This window comes from Microcaecilia unicolor, chromosome 8 (genome assembly GCF_901765095.1).
Source record: "Microcaecilia unicolor chromosome 8, aMicUni1.1, whole genome shotgun sequence".
Lineage (NCBI taxonomy): Eukaryota > Metazoa > Chordata > Amphibia > Gymnophiona > Siphonopidae > Microcaecilia > Microcaecilia unicolor.
The window spans coordinates 218,527,806-218,555,368 of record NC_044038.1 but is presented as its reverse complement, the minus strand read 5'-3'; the positions used below and the strand labels follow the sequence as shown (position 1 = coordinate 218,555,368).

General features: G+C 43.6%; 1 protein-coding gene across 2 annotated transcripts in view; it reads left to right on the top strand.

The window, feature by feature from the left end:
* Positions 1 to 27,563, top strand: part of ARFGEF2 (ADP ribosylation factor guanine nucleotide exchange factor 2) — a 144,746-nt gene that overhangs the window by 37,510 nt on the left and 79,673 nt on the right. For both annotated transcript variants that reach the window (XM_030213057.1, XM_030213056.1), the window contains exons 11-16: positions 1,397 to 1,496; positions 3,932 to 4,071; positions 11,760 to 11,868; positions 17,905 to 18,106; positions 24,633 to 24,744; positions 26,509 to 26,714. In XM_030213057.1, the coding sequence (XP_030068917.1) occupies positions 1,397 to 1,496; positions 3,932 to 4,071; positions 11,760 to 11,868; positions 17,905 to 18,106; positions 24,633 to 24,744; positions 26,509 to 26,714 (869 nt within the window). The remainder of the gene's footprint in view (positions 1 to 1,396; positions 1,497 to 3,931; positions 4,072 to 11,759; positions 11,869 to 17,904; positions 18,107 to 24,632; positions 24,745 to 26,508; positions 26,715 to 27,563) is intronic.

The window sequence follows — 27,563 nt, the reverse complement described above, 5'->3', positions numbered from 1 at the left end:
GAAAACCAGAGATCAGCTGCAGCCTCCAGTGAGGAAGGAGGTATCCCTGTGTCTCTTTAATCTGAACCCTCTTACAAGAAATTTTGAAAAGGTCTTTCAGATGTTCCTCTTTTCACAGGCCTTCCCTGACTTTGGCTTTGGCACTAGGTACACGCCCTGACAGAGGTCTCTTCGCCCCCTCCCCCCCCCCTTATCCCTAGGGTTTTCTTTCCATTTATTTGCTTTGATTGTCATTTGAGAGTCAGTATAGCAAGTTCCAACTAAATAAAAACCACAAGGACAATCCTTGTCGTTGACCTTATCTGTCTTCATATGAGTTTATCTTGTTGGGCAGACTGGATGGACCGTGCAGGTCTTTTTCTGCCGTCATCTACAATGTTACTATGTTCGTGTTCTTGGTTTCCTTTAAATCTGAAAATAACTGCTTTTGACACATTCAGCGTTGGAAAGGTGATGAGGGAAATGGTTTTCTGGATGAAGCATGCAGCCTCTGTCTTCAGGGTATGATTGACCTTTTGGTGGATCCTAGATAAACAAGTGCAATGCCCCCCCCCCCCCTTCAATCATAATGGCAGTCTGTAATTCACAAATAGGACCTGATGTGGTTCTAATTGCAGAGGAAAAATTGAAGAGGGGGACGCAGTAGTAAGAAATGCTGCTCGCCAGCTCCTCCTGCTGAGTTGGGTAGGGGAATAGACAGACCTCTGGGGGCAGAAGCTGACTTATCAGGATTAAAAAAAAAACCATGGGGGGGGCCATTGAATTAACATATCTGAGGGTCTCTAAACGTTTAGGCCCTAGGCACATGCCTACTACTACTACTTATTTCTGTAGTGCTTTGAGATGTACGCAGCACTGTACACTTGAGAATGAAGAGACAGTCCCTGCTCGACAGAGCTTACAATCTAATTGGGACAGACCAACAGGACAAATAAGGATTAAGGACAAAGAGTAGCAAGCGATTGATCAATGGAGATTTGGTTTCAATGCTACAGCGTAACTCATCTAACGCAGGAAATGTGACTGAAGATTGATTAATTGTCTTTTTGGGAAAGTGATTAGCAACAATTGCTTTCAAATTGACTTAGGGTGGAAAAATTTGGTAAACTTGGGTACCAGCCAAAACTTTTAGGAATCGGGAGAAAAACATTGTACTTTTCCCTAGTTTGTGCCTTTTTTTTTTTTTTTTTTTTACAGTTTTCTTTGCTCTTCTCTTTGTCCCTCCCCCCCCCCCCCCCCCCCCCCCTCCTCTTGTTTCCAGCCTCTCCTGTGTAGCAGGAGTTAGATCTGGAGGGACCACGGTGGCAACTCTTTGCAGCCCCTGGCCCTACTTAGCATGACTTTAGGACATTTCCTAAAAACTGCAGATACTGATATTGTTTCTTTCATTGCTTAGGTCTTTTTCAAAGAGATCTTCCTGAATATATTAGAAACATCAACAAGTTCTTTTGAGCACAAATGGATGGTTATTCAGACCCTGACTAGGATATGTGCAGGTATTGTGTTCTGTTGTTATGGCAGGGTACAGCTGTAAAAAAAAACACAAACAGTTAACCATACTGAAAAAAAGAGGTATTAAATGCCAGAAAGCACCAGGAGCTACATCTTTGGCTGTTTTTTTTTTTTTTTTTTTTTTAATTTTAATATGTTTTTTAAAAATTCCTCTTTTTCTGTCTTGTATAATAATGTGGTGGTATTATCCGGTTGTCACTTTTCTTATTAATTTCTTTTCTAGATTCCAGCTGTATATTTTAAAGTGTTTTTTTTTTTTTTTTTTTAAGGTTAGGCTATTAATGTGTTGTTAATGCTATTAACGCATTGATATTTTAATGAAACGGGTGCTTTTTAATGTTGGCTGATTTCTTTACGCAGACCTACCCCCCTCCCCCTGCGTTTACCTCAACAGCAAAACTCGGGCTTTGGATTTTCTCCCTTGGTGCTACTTCAAACTACTTATCTTCCCCTGTATGGCCGGGCTTTGCAGACACTTGAACCGCACCATGCAGGAAATTAGGGAATTCTCGCGATTTCAAGTCCAGTGAGACTTCCCCAATGTCCTCCACGAAGCAGCTCAAGTATCTGAAAAGGCCAGCCGTGTAGGGGAAGGTAAGGACTTTGAGGTAGCAGTGCTGAAGAAAAAGAAAATATGGAGCCCAAGCTCTGCTATTGAGATACGTGCAGAAAACTTAGGGCCTCTCTTACAAAGCTGCGCTACTTATTCTCGGTGCGGCATATGAGAATCGCTAGCGCAGCTTTGTAAAAGAAGCCCTTGGGCTTCTAAGTTTGGCTGAAAATAGGGAGGCGGGGATAGTGCTGGGCAGACTTATACGGTCTGTGCCAGAGCCGGTGGTTGGGAGGAGGGGCTGGTGGTTGGGAGGCGGGGATAGTGCTGGGCAAACTTATACGGTCTGTGCCAGAGCCGGTGGTTGGGAGGTGGGGCTGGTGGTTGGGAGGCGGGGATAGTGCTGGGCAGACTTATACGGTCTGTGCTAGAGCCGGTGGTGGGCAGCGGGACTGGTGGTTGGGAGGTGGGGATAGTGCTGGACAGACTTATACGGTCTGTGCCAGAGCCGGTGGGTGGGAGGAAGGGCTGGTGGTTGGGAGGTGAGGATAGTGCTGGGCAGACTTGTATGGTCTGTGCTAGAGCCGGTGGTGGGCAGCGGGACTGGTGGTTTGGAGGTGGGGATAGTGCTGGACAGACTTATACGGTCTGTGCCAGAGCCGGTGGGTGGGAGGCAGGGCTGGTGGTTGTGAAGTGAGGATAGTGCTTGTGCAGACTTATACGGTCTGTGCTAGAGCCGGTGGTGGGTAGCGGGACTGGTGGTTGGGAGGTGGGGATAGTGCTGGACAGACTTATACGGTCTGTGCCAGAGCCGGTGGGTGGAAGGAGGGGCTGGTGGTTCGGAGGTGAGGATAGTGCTGTGCAGACTTATACGGTCTGTGCCAGAGCCGGTGGTTGGGAGGAGGGGCTGGTGGTTGGGAGGCGGGGATAGTGCTGGGCAGACTTATACGGTCTGTGCCCTGAAGAGCACAGGTACAAATCAAAGTAGGGTATACACAAAAAGCAGCAAATATGAGTTATCTTGTTGGGCAGACTGGATGGACCGTGCAGGTCTTTTTCTGCCGTCATCTACTATATGTTACTATGTTACAAATTTAAGAGCCTAAGGTCCCTGTTTATTAAGCCACGCTAGTGTTTTTAGCATGTGCTAAACGTAAGGAGACATGGATGTTTATGCTCTAGGTATGTGCACCACAAACATCCATTTTAGAAAAATGTCAAAAATTTTAATTGGCTGAAATCTAGCACATAAAACATGTATGTGCCGACGCATAGACAGTTATTTTTGCCATTATAGAAATATTACTCACTATGTTTATCTTGCATACATGTCTGCTTCCCAAGTTCATGCAAATGGCATGGGAAGGTGGTGTAGCGTGTTTTGGGTTGGACTAGGGCATGCCTAGAAAATACATGTTCATTCCTCATTTCAGACTAAATGTCTATCTATGTCCTAACAGATTGATATCAGGAATTACACTTGCTACCAAGTATGTTTAGGTTTTAGCAAACTGTTCTGATTGAGCCGCTCTGCACTGGAGGGATTAGGGGAGGTTTCCCCCTTATTTCCCCCAATGGTTTTTATCCCTCCAAATGCCAAACTGGCAAGGGATATCAGTCTCTGACAGCATCAGGAAAAGACATGTTTTATTAGTATTATTATTTATTGCATTTGTATCCCACATTTTCCCACCTATTTGCAGGCTTTTATGCATATCTCAAACTCAAAATAGCCCTTTTAAAATGACCACCTTAGTGTGTTCCCTCTTTGAAAGACAGAAATAGTCTATTGTGAAAGGAACTGGAGGACACAGATATGTGTTTGTTTTTATAGTATTGTTTTTAAATAACACTGTGTTCTCCTTTTAGATGCCCAATGTGTGGTGGACATTTACGTAAACTACGACTGCGATTTAAATGCTGCTAATATCTTTGAACGTCTTGTAAGCGATTTGTCTAAAATTGCTCAGGGAAGGAGTGGTCACGAACTGGGCATGACACCTCTTCAGGTAATACATTAAGCAAATGTGGAGCAGGTCCTTGTCAAACTCTGCTTCAATCTGTTTTGGTCACGCTTTGTAAAAATAATGTCAGTATCTTAGTCATCTACTAAACACCCAAGAATACTGCCAGTATTAGATGGCAGAATTAGCATTACTGAAATTGACACACACATCCCAAAGCTTATGTCAATAAAGGAGAAAAAGGACCTCCGAAAAAACACCCATTGCTCACTAGCATATTGAGTTAAAAAAAAATGATTGGCCTGAACAAAACAAAAACTCAAAAACCTTGTTTTTTATGTTCCTCAAAAATATCATATGTTCTACATTGCAAATACAAAGTTAATGATTGAGAATCATGTATCTTTTTCTATGTGTTCAACGTTTCTCATGTTGCAATGGCATCCAACCAGTACTTTTGTTTCACTATTCTAACTAGCTGTTTCAGGGATGGATCTTGCAGTGATATAGTTAGTTCACTGAGGGCTCTTGCAATAACTCAGGGCTTCAGTAATTGAGATGTGCTGTAGATGGGGGGAGAATCCCCAAACCGAGTGAAGGTGGGCAATTGATTGTCTTTAATCTCTCTCCTACGTGACACTGGCTCAACCGTTAGGCAAGGGTAGGTCATCACCTAGGGCAGCAGCTTCTCTGCAGCAGCAAAAAGCAGCTGTAGACAAAGCAAAAAAGGTCCAGACAGCCACATAAATTCAAAGAGCCATCAGCATATACTTTAAACTCCATTTCCTTTACGTAGGTTCGCAGTATTCCAGAACCTTTGTGATAGTTGTATCCATCAACCAGTGGGTGGAGATACAGAACTGAAAACTGAGCTGAGGCCTCTCTCTTGTCATCCAGTCCAGCTCCTCAGTATTTTCTATCTCCAGCAGGTGGATGGACACACTTTTCAGCCTCTGGTTATGAGTGATTTGCTCCTGGTTCAGTTGGTCAACTGGTCCCCAGTTGAGGTTTGCAGATGGCTTGAGTCTGCATAGTCATATCTGGAGGTCTTCAGATCCCTGTCTCTGGTGCTCTGCAAATTTACTGCTTCCCTCCCTTCACCTATTCCCTGTTTCCTGTGGAGCTCTCCTTTTCTAGCACAACAACCTTAACGAAAAAAAAAAGGAAGAAAGAAATAGGTTCGCTGGAGAGTGTGGGACAGTGTCTGTCCTGAGCCTTTCTCATGGCGACTGTGAGCTGGAGAGGAGCCACTGGCAGTGGTAAGTTTGACTCAGAAACACTTGGGCTGCAAGTTCTACTTGGTGCAGGGGATGGATCCTGACTCACTGCTTGGGACACGTGCTGTGCTGGTGGCAGTCAGGGTGAATGATGACTCCCACATAGGCAGTGTTCCCGCTTTGGGACCCACCGGCATGGCGTTGCAATCTTTTCAAGCCAGGAATCCCGCAAGACACAGGAAAAGGTCATTGGCAGCACCACTTCAGATTCAGTGCAGCATCTGAATATGTTGGGGTCTTCGGGTTCTCCTGTAGGGCCAGTGAGCAGTTTGATGTAGGAGAACGTGGGAACAGGCGCCATTTTGTCAGGGCTGACTGACACAGAAGAGCAGCCTCTGATCGCTTACGTAGCACAGCCGCCATTTTACAGCCTCAGGGCTTGACAGAGCATTCAGCTGCATCAGGTATTGCTCTTTAGCAGGCCTATTTATTGAAGCAAGGACAGTCAGAATTGCTGCAAGGTGCTTCAGTTTCTTACCCCACTGCCTCTCTGGCTCCAAAGAGATCTCATTTGGAGCTCCAGGAATGGGCAGATGAGACTATTTCTGCCTCCCTCCTTATCTGATGTGGCTTCGGTCTGTTCAGAGGAGCCATCATTGAACGAGCCATTAGAGGAGGGATAGCTCCCTCCTGAGGAAGGGGATGATCCAAAAGTACTGAAGTTTTTTCATAAAGAAGAGCTCAGTACTCTTCTGATGCACTTGTAGTGACATAGTAACATAGTAGATGACGGCAGATAAAGACCTGCATGGTCCATCCAGTCTGCCCATGACAAACTCATATGTGTATACCTTACCTTGAATTTGTACCTGTCCTTTTAAGGGCACAGACCATATAAGTCTGCCCAGCAGTATTTCCCGCCTCCCAACCACCAGTCCCGCCTCCCATCACCGGCTCTGGTACAGACCGTATAAGTCTGCCCTCCCCTATCCTCGCCTCCCAACCACCACCCCCTCTTCCCCCCAACTGCTCCGCCACCCAATTTCAGCTAAGCTTCTGAGGATCCATTCCTTCTGCACAGGATTCCTCTATGCATATCCCACGCATGTTTGAACTCCGTTACCGTTTTCATCTCCACCACCTCCCGCGGGAGGGCATTCCAAGCGTCCACCACCCTCTCCGTGAAAAAATACTTCCTGACATCTTTCCTGAAGAGCTTTCCATTGAGTAGTCTTCTGCTTCGGTGTCTGGAGCTCCATCTTCGTTGATCATGAGGGGGAAATAGAGGTCTTTCTAAGGCCTTCCCAATGCATCCAGACATTCAGAACCTGATTACAGTAGAATAGGACTCGCTGGACACAGGGCCGAGAGTGGAAAGAGCCATGGCTTGCCTCTACCCATTAGTTCTTAGTTCTGGAGGAGAAAGATAAATTGCAGCTTCCCAGGGTGGGCTCCCTGGTTAAGGCAGTGACTGAGAAGACCTCCTTGCCACCAGAAGGGGGCATTGCCGTAAAAGACCTACAGGATAGGAAGCTACAAGGCTTGCTGAAACAAGACTTTGAAGTAACCTCTTTGGCCTTCAAGCGACAGTGTGCAGTTCATTAATGAGAAGAGCATTTGGCTGTTGTGGTACGTCGGAAACTCTGGTTGCAGCATTGGGCGGTGGATGCAGTGTCAGTCACATCTAGTTAAACTGCCCTCTTGGGGCAAGTGGCTGCTTATAGAAGATCTCAGTAACTTGGTGAAAGAACTGGGGGAAACTAAGCCACAGTGGTTACCAGAGGATAAGCCGAAAGCCTCTGGTCATCCGTCTTCAAGGAGCTTTTGATCTCAGTTCCGCGACAGCAGATGGTACCAGCATGATTGTCAACAATGCGGTCAGAAGTCCCGCTTTTAGGCATGCCAGTCTTCCTTTTGTGCAGACAAGAAGTCCTCCTCTCAATCAGTTAGATCGCCCAGTGCCTCCAGAGCTTCCCAATGATGCAAGGCTGGTCCACTTTTCTCTTCCTCTAGTCGTAGGATATCTTCAGGAGTAGTAGGCCAAAATCACATCTGACCAATGAGTTCTGGTTATTCCTATAGAAGGTTACAAGTTGGAGTTCTCCCGCCTGGTTGCTCCTCTTTTCTTGCAGTCTCCTTGTCAAAAGGGAACCAAGGCAGTTGAAGTTCAGGCCACTGTAGATTCCTTGCTAGTGCTCTGCATAGCTGCCGAGAGGGGGAGGCTGGGGAGGGGGCAAAATCCCCCCTGTCTGGGCCTCTGGGGGGGGCCCGGTGCAGGGGTCTCCCTCTCCCTCCTGCTCCTGACTGGACCTGGGTGATCGTGTCCCAACAGGAGCAGGAGAGAGAGAGAACTCTCGCGCCGGGCCCCCCTTGCATTGCCTGCCTAGTAGTTGCTGGGCCCTCAAGCTACGCATGCTCAGTTTTGAGACTGCGCATGTGCGACCTGAGGAAAGCAGCCGCAGGGGCAGGCAGTGCTGGGCAGAGGAAGGAGACCAGCCAAGGTACATCGGGAGGGAGGGGGCGGCGGTGGCGGCGATGATGATTTTGGGGAGGGAGGGGCAGAGGCGATGACAATTCTGCCCCAGGCCCAGCGGCAGCAGCAGCAGCGGCGGCCCTGCCCCAGGCCCAGCTCAGTCTCTCGTTGGCCCTGGTGCTCCGAGTCATTGTTCCAGTTCCCCTGGCCGAACAGGTACACAGCATACTCCGTCAACTTCATTGTCCCAAAGAAGGAAGGCACCTTTCATCTGGTCTAAACCACTGCCTCTGAAGTACCCACTTTCGCACTAAGAGCAGTCATAGCCTTGGTTCAAGAGGGAGAGTTTCTCACTGCCCTCGATCCCATACGGCCGCTGCATCAGAGGTTTCTCTGTATTGCGTTGCTGGGCCATCACTTCCAGTTCAGGACTTTGCCCTTCAGTTTCACTATGGCTCCAAGAACATTTATCAAGGTTATGGTGGTGATGGTAGCCTTCCTTCAGTGCCAGGGAATCAGAGTTCGCTTGTATCTCAATGGCAGGCTCATTCGTGTGTCATCCTGTTCGGACAACATGATAGCAATGGATAAAGTTGTCCATCTTCTGCACTCATTCAGTTGGGTGATGAATTTCAAGAAGAGCAGACTAACTCCATTGCAAAAGCTGGAGAATCTGGGCATTCTATTCGACACAGCATGGGAGAGGATCTTCCTCAATGAGCTCAGGAGTTGAAGCTGGTTCAACGGATTTATCATCTCGGTCGAGGCAGACCTGGGTCTGGGGCCAATGATGGCAGCAATGCTAGTGGTTCCATGGCCAATGACTTGTATGCGGCCATTACAGGAATCTTTTCTTAGCCGCTGGACTCCAGTGTTACAGAAGTATGACCTTCATGTTCCTTGGACACTGGTTGCCAGATGGGGTGTGCATTGGTAGCTGTTGCCTAGGAATTTGACCGTCTGAGCACCCTTTCCAATAACACAATGGGAGGTGGAGACAACGGATACCAGGAAGTTGGGTTGGAGATTTCATTACAAGTTTCATCTGGCACAGGGCACCTGGACAGCACAGGAGTCTCGCTAATCATAAGAACATAAGAATATAACACTGGGTCAGACCAACTGTCCATCTAGCCCAGTATCCTGTTTCTAACAGTGGCCAAGCCGGGTCACAAGTACCTGGCAGAAACCCAAATAGTGCCAACATTCCTTGCTACCAATCCCAGGGAAAAGCAGTAGCTTCCCGTCTGTCTCAGTAGCAGACTGTGGACTTCTCCAGGAACTTGTCCAAACCTTTTTTTAAACCCAGGTACGCTAATTACTATTACTTCATCCTCTGGCAAAGAGTTCCAGAGCTTAAATATTCATTAAGTGAAAAAAATCTCCTTGTTCTCTAAAAGCTGTCCAGAGATGAGAAAGGTCCACTCACATTTGCTTATCTGGTTAATGTTAGGTTTGCAAGTTGTTTAAGGCTATTGTGTTTATTCCGAGTTTCTCCTTACTGTTTGTCTACATAAATACTGAGGAACTGGACTGGATACCGAGAGAGAGATGTCTCAGCTCAGTTTTCAGTTCTCTATCGCCACCTGCTGGTTGGTTGACACAATTATCCCACAGGTTCTAGAATAGTGGAAAGGACTAATGGAAAGAAAATGATCAGGTAAGACCTTATGAGGCATATTTTCAAAGCACTTAGCCTTCCAAAGTTCCATAGGTTTCTATGGAACTTTGGAAGGCTAAGTGCTTTGAAAATATGCCCCTATGTCTCCTTTTATATGATGTTTGCATGGTGATGATTTGAGTTAATTATCCAAATCTTGGGGGATAGCTGTGGGCTAGAGGCCTGAAAGTTAATGGGGCTGGGAGGAAGAGGGGCTGAAAGTTAACCTATGAATGCAGCCACCTTGGCACCAGCTCTGCTCCTACTTCTGAGGTACTAGCACACAAATAGTGTTCAGCCTTCAGTGACAAATATGCATTTCTAATTTCAGAAGAGTATAATGGATGTGTTATTAAGCTAATTAATCCTGAACTTCTTAATAAGATAACAATACACTTTATGTGGAATAGTTTATTTATTTGTTACATTTGTATCCCACATTTTCGCACCTATTTGGAGGCTCAGTGTGGCTTACATAGTACCGGAGAGCTTTGAAGTCTCCGGTGAACAAATACAAGGTAATGTTGTGATAGGATAGAGTTCATGTAGCACTGTCACATTAGGGAGTCATACAATGGAAGAGTTGAGTAATGTCCGTTATGTACTTAGTTTTGTTGTGTAGCAGAGTTCAGGCATTTAAGTTGGGTCAGTAGGGTATGCCTTTTGGAACCGGTTAGTCTTTAGTGATTTCTGGAAGTTTAGGTAGTTGTACGTCATTTTCAAGGCTTTTGGTAATGCATTCCATAATTGCGTGCTTATGTAGGAGAAACTGGATGCGTAGGTTGATTTGTATTTAAGACCTTTGCAGCTTGGGTAGTGAAGATTTAGAAATGTTCGTGTTGATTCGGATTTGTTTCTGGTTGGTAAGTCAATCAGGTCTGTCATGTATCCCGGGGCTTCACCATAGATGATTTTGTAAACCAGGGTGCAAATTTTGAAAGCAATGCGTTCTTTTTGAGTGGGAGCCAGTATAGCTTTTATTTATTTATTACATTTGTATCCCGCGCTTTCCCGTTCATCGCAGGCTCAATGCGGCTTACATAGTAACAAGAGAATACAATCTATAGTAACAGAATCAACAAAGGGGGTATGTGATATGACAAATGAACAAGGAGTAAATGGGATAGAAGAGGTATGAGAAAAAGGATAGGTAAGGCGGTAGAGTGATTAAGGAGAAGATGGGAAGAGCATGGAGAGTAAGAAGGTTGGTAGATATTTTCTGAGTCATATCAAATCTCGGTTTTCCAAATATAAGCCTAGCTGCCGTGTTTTGTGCGGTCTGAAGTTTCTTTAAGGTTTGTTCTTTGCATCCCGCATAGATAACATTGCAGTAGTCTGCAAGGTATATTGCTGAGCAGTAAACGTCTACTGCATAATAAAATGTTCACTGAAGATCATGAAACATTTCTTGCAGTCTGAATTGTTTTTTTTAATTTGTTCCAAATTGTTTTCTTTCTTGAATCCTATATTTTATTTGTTTATTTATTAGGATTTATTTACCACCTTTTTGAAGGCGTTCACTCAAGGCGGTGTACAGTAAGAATAGATCAAACATGAGCAATAGGCAATTACAGCAGTAAAAATATTCAAAAACAATACAAAGTATGGCATGGTATACTAGCAATGTCAACACAATACGTAATAGAACATTATAATTGGTAGTGAAGGGTAAGGCAAAGTTGTAACATATAGATGGGTAAGAAAGTGGGAAGAATTAGAAAGTAAGGTGACTGATTTGAAAAAAGTTGCACATGGAGGAGTGGATAAACATGTCCCGCTGCAGTATGTGCAGTCCGAGTCACTCCTTGTGTGTGTGAGTGAGACAAATTCAGAAATACTGAGCGCAATATTCAAAATAAAAGCTGAGCTTCTAAATTTTTTCTCTTAAACGCTTGAATTTGTGCCCTATTGTTGGCCAAGTTTAGGAACACAAGTTTTTTTCTGCTGAAAATTTGTCTTTATTTAGGAGCTTAAAAGTTATGCTTGTAAATTTTAGGCCTAGATTGAGCCTAGTGCTGAAAATCGATGCTAAGCTCTTAACTTTTTCCTCCACCCTAAATCTGCACCTGTTGCCACCCACTTTTTATGCCATATTTGCAAAGCATTATAAATGACATAACTACACAGAATAAAGCAAGAGAGCCAAGCCTTTATGAAAGTTTTATTCATCTTTCTCTGCACTTGGTTGAGAAAAGAATTGAAGCCATGTCTGGGTTTTTGGGGTTATTTTTTTTATAATTTACACACAGTCTAGCCCACACTGTATTAAAAAAAACTAGTAAGAAAAGTTCCAGATCCTCTGAGTCATTCTGTGAACAGACAGTCATGCCTCATGGCAGTTTAACCATTTCTTTCGCTAAAGTATCTGTTTTCTTTTCCGTAGGAGCTAAGCCTGCGGAAGAAAGGCTTGGAGTGCTTGGTTTCCATTTTGAAATGCATGGTAGAATGGAGTAAAGATCTATATGTAAATCCAAACCAACAGACCAATCTTGGTAAGAGAGGGTTCTTGTGTTCCTTTTATGCTGGTTAGATTAGTAGTAGAGGCCAACCAAAACCAGGCTTTTTGGTTTCAGCCAAAATCTGTGGCCAAAATCCACTGCTCTGTTTCTGTTGAAAGTGGCCAGGCCCTGCCCTCCTCAAACAGCACCAACTTCCACCCCCCCCCCCCCCCCAAGCTGCCACAGCCTTCCCCCCCCAGCTGCCACAACCTTCCCCCCCCCAGCTGCCACAGCCTTACACACATCCCCAGTGTACCTTAACCCCCCCCCGGGCCTAACGTAAGCTCTTGTAATCTAGTGGCCTAACCAGGGCAGGAGGGAATGTGAATTGCTCTTGTCCCAGTTAGGTCACTAGAACAGCAGGATGCCTAAGATAGGCCCAGGGAGGTACTAGGGATAGTGGGAAGATGTCCCCTGGCTTTAGAGAGCAGGGGGGGATTTGGGGGGGGGGGGGGGGGAGAGTTTCAGTTTCAGCCAAAAATGCATTGGCATTCTCAGCTGAAACCGAAACATGTCCAAATTAGAATATCCGGACGGTTTCGTCTGGCCTCTCATCATCAGATATCAAATAAATAGAAGGCCCAAATCCGGCATAAAGTTTGGACAGTGCAGAGTGCTGTAGGCTCCAATGTTCAGAGTCAAAATGCTGCTCTTTGCATTGTTTTTGATTTTCTGGCAGGATGAACCGCTGGATTAGTTTTGATTTCACTAGTAGAGCAGAGTACATGCAGTATTATGTGTGTATGTGCAATCAAAACTGAAAGAGAAAAATCTTGAGTTCTACCTGGAAATTGACATAATAAACTGTAATGCAGCACCTTCAAATAACTGGTAAAATAATGAGATTTAAGTAAATAAAGAAACCAGTAGACCTACATACTAAACAAATGATTCTGTTTTTGAACAGCTGAAACCAATATTGTCAACATAAAGTAACACCTAAAAGGATTTCTGTGTGTTGCACTGAGTTGTATATTTTCAGATTTAGTTTTCTGTGTTGCACTGGCTATTACTCTTTCCTCTTAAACCTATATCAAAATTGCTTATAGTTTCCATTATATAGTTTCCCACTATTCCAGAACATGTGGGATAGTTAAGTCTCAGCTCAGCTCTCAGTTCTCTATCTCCACCTGCCAGTTGATGGACACCTCTCTTGGCATCCAGTCCAGCTCCTCAGTATTTTCTATCTCCAGCAGGTAGATGGATACATTTTTCAGCCTCTGATTCTGAATGATTTGCTCCTGTTCCGGTTGGTCAGCTAGTCCCCAGTTGAGCTTTGCTGGTGGCTTCAGTCTGCAGAATCGTATCTAGAGGTCTTCATATCCCTTTCACTGATGCCCTGCAAATTTACTTCTTCCCCTCCCCTTCTCTCCCCTTTTTCCTGTGGAGCTCAACTTTTCCAGCACAACCACCTTAAAAGAAAAAAAAAAAAAAAAGGAAGGAGAAGGAAAGAGGTTTGCTGGAGAGCTTGGGACAGAGTTTCAGTCTTGAGCCTTTCTCATCTGGGTTAAGACTTGTGAAAATTGTGAGTTTGGAGGGAGCACCCAGCAGTGGTAAGTCCAGCTAAAGTTTGATTCAGAACTGCTTGGAGGGCACCAAGTTCTACTTGGTGCAGGGGAGGAAACCTGACTCACCACTTGGAACTGTGTTGTGCTTCGCTTGTGACAGTAGGTTGAATGGCAACTGTCCCGGAGGCAAGTGATGTTCCTTTGTGGGACCCGCTGCCCAGTGTTGGGGCATTGCATACAAGCTGGGAATCCCGTGAGATGCAGAGGAAATGGTTGGCGGCATCAGATTTCGCACAGCATCTGAATATGCCGGGGACTTTCTCTTTAACAGGGCCAGTGCACAGTTTGATTCAGGACCGCGTGAGAATGGGTGCCATTTTATCTGGGCCGACTTGCAGTGAGGAACAGCCTCTGTCTGATCATGCACAGAACATAGCAGCCGTTTTACAACCTCAGGGCCTAACCGAGCATTCATCTACATTGGGATCTTTTTCTCCAGAGTTATTATTTACCACTTTTCAAATTATTACAATGACATTACAAAGAATTCAACTAAAGAAATTTAAACAGATGTTATACATAAAAAGAAAATTAACAACATGAAAATATGTCCACTAAATTAGGCAACTGGGACCGAGAGATCTAGAAAAAACAGATAGTGGAAAAATTAACTATATCAGAAGACACCTTACAAATAACGATCACAACCAGTTAACAGTGGGCCCCCCCCAATCCCCTCCATAGGTTCTCATATCTTTACTTTCAATTCTTCCTTTGAAACCAAAAATTCCAGCAAATGTTTGGGTTCATTAAAGCTATAAGAATTAATTTGATAACAAGCACAAGGAAAACATAACAAAAAATTCATACCCAGAGCCTGCGCCCGAGGCATAAAACCAAAAACCCCTGGCGCCTTCTCTGGGTGTTTCTCGAAAGGTCAGGAAATATCCTTATCTTTGAACCCATAAATTTACGATCCATATAACGGAAATACAATTTAAGAAATGTATCCCTGTCTGGCTGTAAAGTAAAAGTCACCAAAAGTGTAGTTCTTTGAGTAACTAAGTCCAGAGAAGATGACTCCAAGAATTCTTCAAAATTGTCTCTTGAAGGCTCGCGCGGCCCTTACCTCCTGGCAAAGCCAGGTACTGGGCTCTTACTATAGGTGGTAGCGTCTCAGATAGACATTTGAGCACTTCCATGAAGTACTACTTGGCCATATTATTTATTTATTGCTTTTGTATCCCACATTAACCCACCTATTTGCAGGCTCAATGTAGCTTACATAGTTTAGTTAACATTGTCATTGCAAGGTGACATGCATTTAATGTTGTGCAGAGGTTAAATGAGGGTGAAAGAAGAAGGAGAAGAGTGATTTAGGTAGGTATAATAGATGAGTTATCTTAATTGAGTGGATTGTTGGGTGGATTATTGTGGCTATTAGTTCTCATTGTATGCCTTGCTGAAGAGATATGTCTTAAGAGATTTGCGAAAGATAGTTGTTTCGCCAATTGTTCTCAGGTCTGTAGGCAGTGCATTTCACACTTGCATGCCCAAGTACGAGAATGTGGTCGCATGCATCTGCTTGTACTTTAGTCCTTTACAACTGGGGAAGTGCAGGTCGAGAAATTTGCAGGATGATCTTGTGGCGTTTCTTGGAGGTAAGTCTACAAGGTTTAGCATGTAGATTGGGGCGTCTGTGTGAATGATTTTGTGTACGATCGTGCAGATCTTGAACGTAATGCGTTCTCTAAGTGGGAGCCAGTGAAGCTTCTCTCTCTAGGGTTTTGCACTTTCATATTTAGTTTTTCCAAATATGAGTCTGGCGGCAGTATTCTGGGCAGTTTGTAGTTTTTTGATAGTCTGTTCTTTGCAGCCCGCGTATAGTGCGTTGCAGTAGTCCAGATGACTTATTACCATTGACTGTACCAGGGTCCGGAAGATGTATCTCGGGAAGAAAGGTTTTACTCTTTTAAGTTTCCACATGGAGTAGAACATCTTTTTCGTCGTGTTTTTCACGTGGTCATTGAGAGTGAGGTTTCGATCAGTGGTGACTCCAAGAATTTTCAAGTTTTTTGAGACCGGGAGAGAACAGTATGGTGTTGTTATGGTAGAGAAGTGTTTTGTGTTATGTTGTGAGTAGAAGGCATTGTGTTTTTTCTGCATTTAGTTTTATTTGGAATGCATCTGCCCAGGTGTGCATTATTTGGAGGCTTTGGTTGATCTCGTTGGTGATTTCACTTAGATCATGTTTGAATGGGATGTAGATTGTGACATCATATCAACTGGGCAATTAAAGGGGGCTTAGGAAAGGTCAAGAAATGCAAAGTACTTTTCCTTAAACAGTTCTCCATATATTCTATTTTCCTTGAAACAAAATTCTTATCCTTAACCAAAGTCCCACAGAGTTCCTGTAACTCAAAAACCTTAGTCTCCAAATTAACTACCTTTGCAGACTTTTGTTCCACTGCATGAGCCTGAGCATTCAGGGTTCCAGTTAGCATTTCATATCAGAGGAAAACGTAGATACTACCTTATTTAAAGAAGAATTGACTGTGTCCATGGCATCCTGTAGAGTATCCAAAGTTACTTTTGCTGGCTTTACCAGTAGCTTCACCATATCCGGATGTGCCTCTTCTCCTATACCAACTACAGCATTCGCCGTAGATGGAAAACACTTGTTTGGAGAATGGTGAGTGGCAATGATCCCATGGGTGGACGCCATAGCTGGGAGATCCTCCAGTCTGGAATTCCTCCAGACTGCCATTCTGCCCTTCTGCGCTTTCTCTTCCAGGTTGTGGTGGTGCCAACCTCAGGGCAAGACTAAGGGAAATCCTGTCAAGACTGCTGCCAAGAGACTGAAGCTTCATTTGTAGAGGCAGAAACATAAAGCTGTTCCAGGGTTGCCTGCCTCAGGACTTGGGTCCCCGCCGGACCTTGCCTCTCCTTTTCCCCATTTTACAATGAGGAAGGATGTCCAAGAAAAAGGTAAACCCATTCAGAGCTGAGCTCCGGTCCGGGTTTCTGCATAGAATGCCATCTTGGATCCCTTGGATGAAGTTCCCTCCAGAGTTTATATTGCTCTTAAACCAGGCCTATTTACTGAAGGTGGAGGGTGGATGTTATGGCGCGCTTGGAAGCCAGTTTGGGGATTTTGATTCGCAGGGTGTCTGTGGTAGGATCCCACCCACTCTAGGGATTGTTTTTAAACCTCCCACAGGTTCTGGAATTGTGGGAAGCTATAAATGGAAGGAGAAATTAGGTGTTAGCTGATAATTTTCTTTCCATTAGTCCTTCCCAGTATTCCAGAGACCCGCCCGAAGTTTCTGAGCTGTTTAGTTGGTGCAATGTAATGGGTCAAATAACGACTGTCACTTTGCATGGTGCTTCCTTCAATCTCTTGTTCTCTACAAGTTGTCCAGAGATAAGAAAAGTCCACTCATGTTTGCTGATCTGGTTAGTGTTAGAGAGTTGTTTAAAGTTTTTGTTTTTATTCTGAGTTTCTGCATACTGTTTGTGTAAATACTGAGGAGCTGATCTGGATACCGAGAGTTTTCAGTTCTCTATCTCCACCTTCTGGTTGATGGATATAACTGTCCCACAGGTTCTGGAATAGTGGGAAGGACTAATGGAAAGAAAATGATCAGGTAAGTCTTAATTTCTCCTTTCTGCATAACAAGAATGGCAGGTAAGGAAAAGGATGAGCTGTTAATGAAAACTGAAAGATTGCTAAATGCAGTACAGTACAGCTGCTATTTTCTGATACCTGCTTTATCTGTGTTGGGATATCCGTGGAACCTCAAGACCATTTATTTAATCAATAACTAAGTTGATTACATACGGATTAACCAGTCTTTTTATCCTCTTTTTAAATGTTAAATGCAAACCTTCACTGCAGTAGTGTTCTACAGTGAAAGGTCCAAAAACCTAAGAGGCTGAAGAATGGTTAGATTTGAGCCTACATCAAGAAATCAGGGAGATAACCAAAAGATTAGTCTGAGTTGATCACAGGGTGTATTGTGGATTATAGGGAATAACTATATTGAATGTAGATGTGGCATCTAGTCTGGAAGCATTTTGTAAATTATAACTCTCTGAAACGGGTTTTTCAAAGTACCTTGCCTCATGTATGTGATTCTGCATATTTTTGTGAAAGAAATATTGTACTTCCTTTTTATTTCTGATAATTGAAAGCCAAAGAGGGCACCTGTCCCATGTGCTAGGGTGCAATAGCCTCTGGGTTGAGCCTCATGACTGGAGGGCTCAGACATTATGGAAGTGAAGTAGCCAAATTCCAAGGGGGGAGAAGACAGCAATCCTTGCTAGCTAAAGAGCAGTATTGAACCCAAGAAATATGCCCCCCAATACATGTCATGTAAAATGAGGGGCTGTCATATAGGATAAAAGTGATGGGAGAAGATTTATTACAGCAGCATTTGATTGATGTGATACATAATATAATACAGAATATAGTTTGAGGGGTTGGTTGCAAAATGTTTGCTGTAATCTGTCTTAATTTCAGGTCAGGAGAAACCTTCAGATATGGATTCTGGTGAAAGCAAATCTGCTGAAATGTCAGGCAGACGGAGCAGTGCCAGCTCTTTAGATTCCACCGTGTCTTCCGGCATTGGAAGTATCAGCACTCAGGCCTTAGTCCCTGATGACCCAGAACAGTTTGAAGTCATGAAGCAACAGAAGGAAATTATTGAACATGGAATAGAACTGTGAGTTGAAATGCAGTAAACAAGTAGTGACACACATCTACTCGACCATGTATAACTTTTTAGTGTGTTGTGAGTGGTAGTTTTCTCCTCCTGCCTTGTTCCAGAGCTGGAATCCAGTACCATGAGCTTCATTTTTCAGCTATCCAGGGGTTTTTCTCTTGTTTTATATCCCACTCAACGCAGTGTAGTCACTGCAGTGACTACCTGGACCTGGAGGTTGCCAGGCACCAGGCCTCCTTCCAGAACCCTGCAATCATGGACCTTGAATTCGGCCGGCAAGTGTTACTGTTAAGCAATGACCATGATCCTTTCCTGCTAGGAGATGTGAGCTGTGCTTGCACAGCATTCTCACACCGAGCCCCAGCCAATTCAAGGATCATAGGTGTCAGAATGAGATGGGCCACAGGAGCCATTCTCCACTGAACATACAGTGGGGGAAATAAGTATTTGATCCCTTACTGATTTTGTAAGTTTGCCCACTGACAAAGACATGAGCAGCCCATAATTGAAGGGTAGGTTATTGGTAACAGTGAGAGATAGCACATCACAAATTAAATCCGGAAAATCACATTGTGGAAAGTATATGAATTTATTTGCATTCTGCAGAGGGAAATAAGTATTTGATCCCCCACCAACCAGTAAGAGATCTGGCCCCTACAGACCAGGTAGATGCTCCAAATCAACTCGTTACCTGCATGACAGACAGCTGTCGGCAATGGTCACCTGTATGAAAGACACCTGTCCACAGACTCAGTGAATCAGTCAGACTCTAACCTCTACAAAATGGCCAAGAGCAAGGAGCTGTCTAAGGATGTCAGGGACAAGATCCTACACCTGCACAAGGCTGGAATGGGCTACAAAACCATCAGTAAGACGCTGGGCGAGAAGGAGACAACTGTTGGTGCCATAGTAAGAAAATGGAAGAAGTACAAAATGACTGTCAATCGACAAAGATCTGGGGCTCCACACAAAATCTCACCTCGTGGGGTATCCTTGATCATGAGGAAGGTTAGAAATCAGCCTACAACTACAAGGGGGGAACTTGTCAATGATCTCAAGGCAGCTGGGACCACTGTCACCACGAAAACCATTGGTAACACATTACGACATAACGGATTGCAATCCTGCAGTGCCCGCAAGGTCCCCCTGCTCCGGAAGGCACATGTGACGGCCCGTCTAAAGTTTGCCAGTGAACACCTGGATGATGCCGAGAGTGATTGGGAGAAGGTGCTGTGGTCAGATGAGACAAAAATTGAGCTCTTTGGCATGAACTCAACTCGCCGTGTTTGGAGGAAGAGAAATGCTGCCAATGACCCAAAGAACACCGTCCCCACTGTCAAGCATGGAGGTGGAAATGTTATGTTTTGGGGGTGTTTCTCTGCTAAGGGCACAGGACTACTTCACCGCATCAATGGGAGAATGGATGGGGCCATGTACCGTACAATTCTGAGTGACAACCTCCTTCCCTCCGCCAGGGCCTTAAAAATGGGTCGTGGCTGGGTCTTCCAGCACGACAATGACCCAAAACATACAGCCAAGGCAACAAAGGAGTGGCTCAGGAAGAAGCACATTAGGGTCATGGAGTGGCCTAGCCAGTCACCAGACCTTAATCCCATTGAAAACTTATGGAGGGAGCTGAAGATGCGAGTTGCCAAGCGACAGCCCAGAACTCTTAATGATTTAGAGATGATCTGCAAAGAGGAGTGGACCAAAATTCCTCCTGACATGTGTGCAAACCTCATCATCAACTACAGAAGACGTCTGACCGCTGTGCTTGCCAACAAGGGTTTTGCCACCAAGTATTAGGTCTTGTTTGCCAGAGGGATTAAATACTTATTTCCCTCTGCAGAATGCAAATAAATTCATATACTTTCCACAATGTGATTTTCCGGATTTAATTTGTGATGTGCTATCTCTCACTGTTACCAATAACCTACCCTTCAATTATGGGCTGCTCATGTCTTTGTCAGTGGGCAAACTTACAAAATCAGCAAGGGATCAAATACTTATTTCCCCCACTGTATGAGCCAAGCTGGAACCAAGTATGCCAAGGTTTGCTAAAGTAATTCAGGGAGAACCAGATTTTTTTACACGCACACACATTTTTCTACACTTTCATGAATTTGAAATTTTGAAAAATAGCTTAAATTTTGATAGAGGGTTTCTTTTAGCCTATGACATGATTTACCTTTTCCAGTTCAGAGATTTAACTTTATCTCTGACAGTGTTCTGAGGCTTTTTCCCTCTTATTTATTTATTTATTTAATACATTTATACCCCACATTTTCCCACCAGTTGCAGGCTCAATGTGGCTTATATTGTGTAAGTACATATGGGTAATTTTTGTATCGATACTGTTTTGTAGTGAATCATCTTTTTTTGGTTGTAATAGAACCAGATGTTATCCCTGGAGAAAGGTTAGGTAGTAGTGAGACAGGAGTGGTGCAGTTTACCTCCTCTGACTCATGTCCCCTCCTGAGAGGAAGTCCTGTATTGGAGAGTGGGGCTGGATCTGGCAGCACATGAATGTGGACCTGTTCTTCTGGGCCCCACACTGGCACTGAATCTGGAAGGTGGAGAGGGCTGTGATGGTAGCAGCAAGCCATGTAAGGGTGAGATGTTGGATACAGAGGGAAGGGAAGGAAAAAGGGAGATGCTGGACTGTTTGAGGAAGGGTGGGGTAGAAAGTGAAAAGGGGAAAGGGAATGAGATTTGGCATGCCCACCTTTCTGCGCTTATTATTTGTAAACCACTTTGATTGTATATAGGTACTTATTTTGTACCTGGGGCAGTGGGAGGATTAAGTGACTTGCCCAGAGTCACAAGGCACTTGCAGTGGGAATCAAACTCGGTTCCCCTGGTTCTCAGACCACTTCACTAACCACTGGGCTACTCCATGCTGGACTGTTGGGGAGCAGGTAGGAAAGGAAAAGAGATGCTGAACTGTTAGGGGGGAGGGGGATAAAAGTTGTGATCCCAGTAAGGAAGAAAAAAAACATATATGTTAAAATTAGTGGTGAGAGTTGGGGATGGAGTTTGGGGCAGGGCTTTGGGATGGAGCTCGGCCCTACAAACCAAAGAGGTGTTCTGCTGCCTCTGGCAAGGAGCACTTGACATGTGAGTTACCAGGCTGTCCCAAGCCCCTAATTCTTTATATTTCCTGTCAATTTGCAGTTTATAGAAAGAGAGAGAATTAGCTGCTTTCAACATGGCCCTGTCCCATCCCCATCCCCACCCCATCCACATTGAGCTCTGTTCTCTTCTGCAGAAGCCTCGAACACTTGTGATTTTTATATTTAAATTTTTTTATTATAGTATAAAAAGGAACAATATGCTGTGCAACTGTTGTGCATAAATTACAAATAGAAGACAATAATAACTAGCAGCTATAATAACTCGCCCACCACCTCCACCCTCTACCCTTCCAGCTCCAACAATAGCTGACTTCTACTACCCCAAGGAAACCTAATCCACCCTGTTAAAATTGTCCAGGGGTACAAAATGTAACCCGTTCTGTATGCCCTAGAGGGGAGATTTTTTAATCTGTGAATGAATAAGAAGGAGTGGCCTAGTGGTTAGAGTGGTGGACTTTGGTCCTGGGGAACTAAGGAACTGAGTTCGATTCCCACTTCAGGCACAGGCAGCTCCTTGTCACTCTGGGCAAGTCACTTAACCCTCCATTGCCCCATGTAAGCCTGCCATGAGTGGGAAAGCGCAGGGTACAAATGTAACAAAAATAAAATAGATACTATTGGAGATTCTACATGGAATGTTGCTATTCCACTAGCCTGAAACCACTAATATCTCCAATACCATAAATCTTTGGAAACTGCAATCACGCTCTTCACTAATCCAAAGACAAGAACTAAGCGTATGCAAACAGCAATTGAATAAATACCACTGGTAATATATGTATATATATATGCAAGTTTCACATATTTTATGTGTTTATTGGGAGCCCTCGGACGATACCACTTAACAGCAATAACATTAGTTTTTTGCCTAGTGGCTAGGTCTCTCTTCATCGAGCCATCCCTTTTATTAAACCATAAATAAATGCTGTTGCAAACACATTCCACTGGTGCCCAAAAGTACACGTGCTCAAAATATAAAAATTCAAAAGAAAAAATAGAAAAAACTTATCTTAAACATTACTGCATGTCTCTCTGTTGAAGTCCACTTTGGCTTCCCCTAAATTATGCCCGACGCCGCGGGTTTCAATATTTTCATCAGGGACTCGGGTTAATCTTGCCCGCCTTGAATCCTCAACAGTCCGTGCACGCAGACTCTCGCAGTGCTGTTAAGTGGTATCGTCCGAGGGCTCCCAATAAACACATAAAATATGTGAAACTTGCATATATATATATACATATATTACCAGTGGTATTTATTCAATTGCTGTTTGCATACGCTTAGTTCTTGTCTTTTGAGCTATTCCACTAGCAACATTCCATGTAGAAGGCTGCACAGGCTTCTGTTTCTGTGAGTCTGACGTCCTGCACATACGTGCAGGACGTCAGACTCACAGAAGCAGAAGCCTGCGCGGCCACATTGGTGATCTGCAAGGGCCGACTTCTACGTGGAATGTTGCTAGTGGAATAGCAACATTCCATGTAGAATCTCAAATAGTAGCCACAGTGGAGGAGTGGCCTAGTGGTTAGGGTGGTGGACTTTGGTCCTGAGGAACTGAGTTCCATTCCCACTTCAGGCACAGGCAGCTCCTTGTGACTCTGGGCAAGTCACTTAACCCTCCATTGCCCCAGGTACAAATAAGTACCTGTATACAATATGTAAGCCGCATTGAGCCTGCCATGAGTGGGAAAGCGCGGGGTACAAATGTAACAACAACAACAACAAAAAACCAATCTCAGTATTCAGTCTAGCTGTCCTGTCTTCCACAGTCCCTCCTGCAATAGAAGATGTCTTCTTAGAAGATGTGCTGGTAGCAGGATATACAGGATCCCTCATGCAGATTTTGCTAGTTGTGGCCAGCATGTTTGCTTGTTTTTCCAAAAAAATCAAAATATCGTTGTCTGCATGACTCAAGCATAAATAACAGTCCAGTTCATTAACAAGCTTCAAAGTAGAAAGTGACATGGGGACAAAGTTTGTCCCCATCCTCACGGGATCTGTCCCCGTCCCCATCCCCACAGTTAATGCGGGTCCCTGTTCCCGTGTCATTCTCCACTGTTAATACAACACAGCAATCAGTGACGTTAAGATTTTGTATAATGTCTATTATTTTAATGCAATTGTAGAGAAGTAAAATCTTAAATCCAGTTTTTTTTAGCACAGCTCTATTCTTTATTCATTCTACTCGGGTGTCAGCTTAGAAACAGTTCCTTTCTTCTCATTTTGATGATGTGTAGTGTGCATCTGTGTAAGATAGCTTATTATAAATATTTACCAGGTATATTAATATTTACCAGGTATATTCCTGCATATTCAGTTCCAGGCCATGTCTGTGCACTGGCATTGAATATCTGGTTATAGGTTGGCTGCTGCAGCAGCTTATACGGTTAAGTTTAATATTCAGCCCTTAACTGCATAAGCTGAATCGTTTAAAGATAGGACTGCTATTTATGCAGCCTAATTTATGTGGTTATCTTATGCGATCTGGGCTGAATATTGGCATTTAACCACATAAGTGCCAACTCCACCCCTGAAACTGGCCACAAAATACTTCCCCACTTAAATCGCTTTTGAATATTGGTTGGTTAGTCTTCTAATAACAATTTGATAATGATCCCTAATAAGAAATGTGTTCAGGCCTGTCTGACATGCATTTAGATAGAGATTGATTATTTATTAAAAGTTCTTATCTACCTCCTACATGCTAATAAAAGTAACCAAAGCAGTCAGTTTTAGTGGACATATCCATGAATTATTCCCAGCTTTTAGCTTATGGATAAACTTATATGCATTCTGGGACATTGATATGTAGCTGAGCTCATAAAGTTGACCCCCTCTGCTTTTGAAATTGCATGTTGAGTACATTAGCTGCTACCTTGAGCAGCAGTCCTGGTTTTTTTTTCATCCTAGTAATTAACAGCTTTTGAAGTTAGAATTTAAAAAAAAGGAAATTCCAAAGTAAAGATTTTTTTGTTCCGTTATGACTTCTCGAAGTACAGCATTCTAGACTTTTGTAAAGCTGGTATTGTGGTCTTATCCAGGCACAGAAGAGAGAAAGCAGTGTTTCAATGTGAATCTGTTTCACCATTGTGGTCTTCCAAAATGCAGTTTCAGGTTATCAATATGCCCCCTTTTTCACCCCTACTCCACCACCATATGCGCACTTTCTGCTTTTTTTTTTTTTTTTTTTTTACTTTTATGCTGTTGCATAGATTTTGTCATAGAGCAGTTTTTGTGTGAGTGCATGCATCTCTCCCTTCTCCCCCATTACTTAAAAGCAGTTAAAAGTTTGGGGAATTGAAGGTATACGGAAAGACATCTGAGCTTTCAACCTGGTGTAATATTGACTTTTTTGTTATTGCATTATATACATCAATATTTGTTATTAATTTAGGTTCAACAAGAAGCCAAAGAGGGGAATCCATTATCTGCAAGAACAGGGAATGCTTGGCCCAACATTGGAAGACATCGCACAGTTTCTACAGCAAGAAGACAGATTAGATTTTGTAAGAGTGGAAATTTTGTGCATTATATAGAGAAAAGAATAACATTTTTAAAGCCCACTTTAAAGTCTGTGTTAGCTTAAGGTTTGAGCAAGCACCCCTACTAAATTGTACAAGTTGGTAGGTTATTTAGGACCTCTTTTATCAAGCTGCGCTAGTGTCTCAGGTGTGGTAATGCCGAGAAAACCCATTCACTTTGAATGGATTCTGTTGGCATCGTCGCTCGGGAACTGCTAGCGCGGCTTGATAAGAGACCCTTAGTTATGGCTGTGGTGTTTTACTTGTTATATGCTGTACCACCTTTTAGGAAACTGAAAAGTGAGAATAAACACCAAAATGATAAAGTCAAGTATCTTGTACTATTAAGAAATGTTTGTAAAGCATTTTATTGCTTCCAACAGGAATTGATATAATAGTTCCAAATGATGATTATACAAGGTAATTCCACTCAGCTGCAGGTGTAGTGGCACAAAGGATAGGAAATGACACGGTTGTTTTTCAGTGGTCATGGCAAGCGTCAGGAGCCATATGATCCAATGATGATGTCACTCAGGTAATATAAGCTTCTATGTAAAACAATGCAAACCACAAGGAACAGTGTATCCGCATGTAGCATATCGGCAGTATACTATCCTTTGTGGCACTACACCTGTAGTTGAGTAAATTACCTTATCTATAATAGTTCCAAGTGATAATTATACCAATTCCTGTTGGAACCAATAAAATATACTTCTTTAAAATTCTCAATAGTAGAAGGTACTTGACTTTACCATTTTGGTGTTTATCCTCACTTTAAGAATCCTTTAGAACCATTTCCTTCTTTTTGTTTTTCACTTTGTAGTACCTTTTGGCACAGACATCAAAGCAGTTTGCAACTTAAAAATAAAGTAAAACAATGTTAGCCAAATTACCAGGCTGGTCCAGAACAACACCTTATAAATCTGGTGTGTATTTCATTAAAAAAATGCAGCAGTGGCAAATGCAAAATTAAGCTCCTCAGCTCGTACAACATAAAGGGCCCTGTTTACTAAGTTGTGTTAGCATTTTTAACATGCCTACAATTAGAGCGCGGGCTAACCATATAGGCGCCTATAGGGATATTGTAGGCACGTATATGGTTATTTTGCGTACATGGTTAATGCGCCTATAACGTGGCTTAGTAAATAGTGCCCAAATTGAATTTGTTTCAGAACTACTACTACTACTTGACATTTCTAAAGCGCTGCTAGGGTTACGCAGCGCTGTACAATTTAACATAGAAAGACAATCCCTGCTCAAAGAGCTTACAATCTAAAGGACAAATGAACAGTCAGTCCGATAGGGGCCGACAAATTGGGCAGTCTGGATTTCCTGAAAGGTAAGAGTTAGGTGCCGAAAGCAGCACTGAAGAGGTGGGCTTTCAGCAAAGACTTGAATATGGGTAGGGAGGGGGCTTGGCGTAAGGGCTCAGGAAGGTTGTTCCAAGCATAGGGTGAGGCGAGGCAGAATGAGCGGAGCCTGGAGTTGGCGGTGGTGGAGAAGGGCACTGAGAGGAGGGATTTGTCTTGTGAGCGGAGGTTTCGGGCGGGGAACGTAAGGGAGATGAGGGTAGAGCGGTAGCGAGGGGCAGCAGACTGAGTCTCAGCTATCTATATAGATGGTAGCAGACCAAACAGAAAGCTTAGCTGTGTGTTGCATCTGAACTCAGCAGATATGCCAGTAAAATGTGAATACATGTTTTGTTTATTGCTTTCATTCTTTTTTTTTTGTTTTTGTTTTTTTAATAAGACTCAAATAGGTGATTTTTTAGGTGAGAGCAACAAGTTCAACAAAGAGGTGATGTATGCCTATGTAGATCAGCTAGATTTCTGTGGGAAAGATTTTGTCTCGGCTTTACGGATGTTTCTGGAAGGATTCCGACTACCAGGAGAAGCCCAGAAGATAGACAGATTAATGGAGAAGTTTGCTGCACGCTACCTAGAATGCAACCAAGGGTAAATCAAACCAGGGACGTTGGCGTGAAGAGGATGTGGTTTATGTCAGACTATCCAACTGTCCAGAGATTCTTACAAATAATGTCAATAACCACCAAATTGTTTTATCATCTTGTGGATAGGGAACATCTGAAAGAGCAATACTACTCTAAGGAGGGTGGGAAATTAACGTGGGCTACCGTTAAGACAGGTTATTTTACTGTTAAGCTGGGTTAATAGTAACTGGGTTTCATTGCATAAAATAGGACCTGTGCTAAAATAGGAAGTTAGTGGTAAAATATCCCATCTTAACGGTAGCCCTCATTGATAACACACCACCCTGAACCCCCCCCCCCCCCCCCCCCCCCAAAATGGTATAACCATTTTCTGGAAAGCAGTATGGTAGTTTCTTTTTAATGAAGTTGTTTGGCTCCATCACATTAAACCATGACTGGCTACATCCTATATAATAAAACGCACCTCCAACATTCTGAAGCTGACTGCATGGCTGAGGCATTCCTGCTCTCTGTATCCATCTCCTGAATTGACATCACGTACTTCCGGGTTCGTCACAAGCAGAAGTGACCAACCACAAGAGGTTTCTCAGCTTCAGAATGTTGGAGGTGCATTCTATTAAATAGGATTGGTCAGTTCCTTGAAGCACAGCCAGAGCTTAGCATCCTGCACAGTAACGCTCATACATCAGAGAGAGAGAGAGGGGGGGGGGGGGAGGTATCTCTGTCACACACACACTCTCTCTCTCTCACAGTCAATGTCGTTCTCTCTCTCTCACACATTCTGTCTCACACTGTAACACATTCACTATGTGTCACACAGTCACTCACACACTCTCTTGGTCTCATACACTCA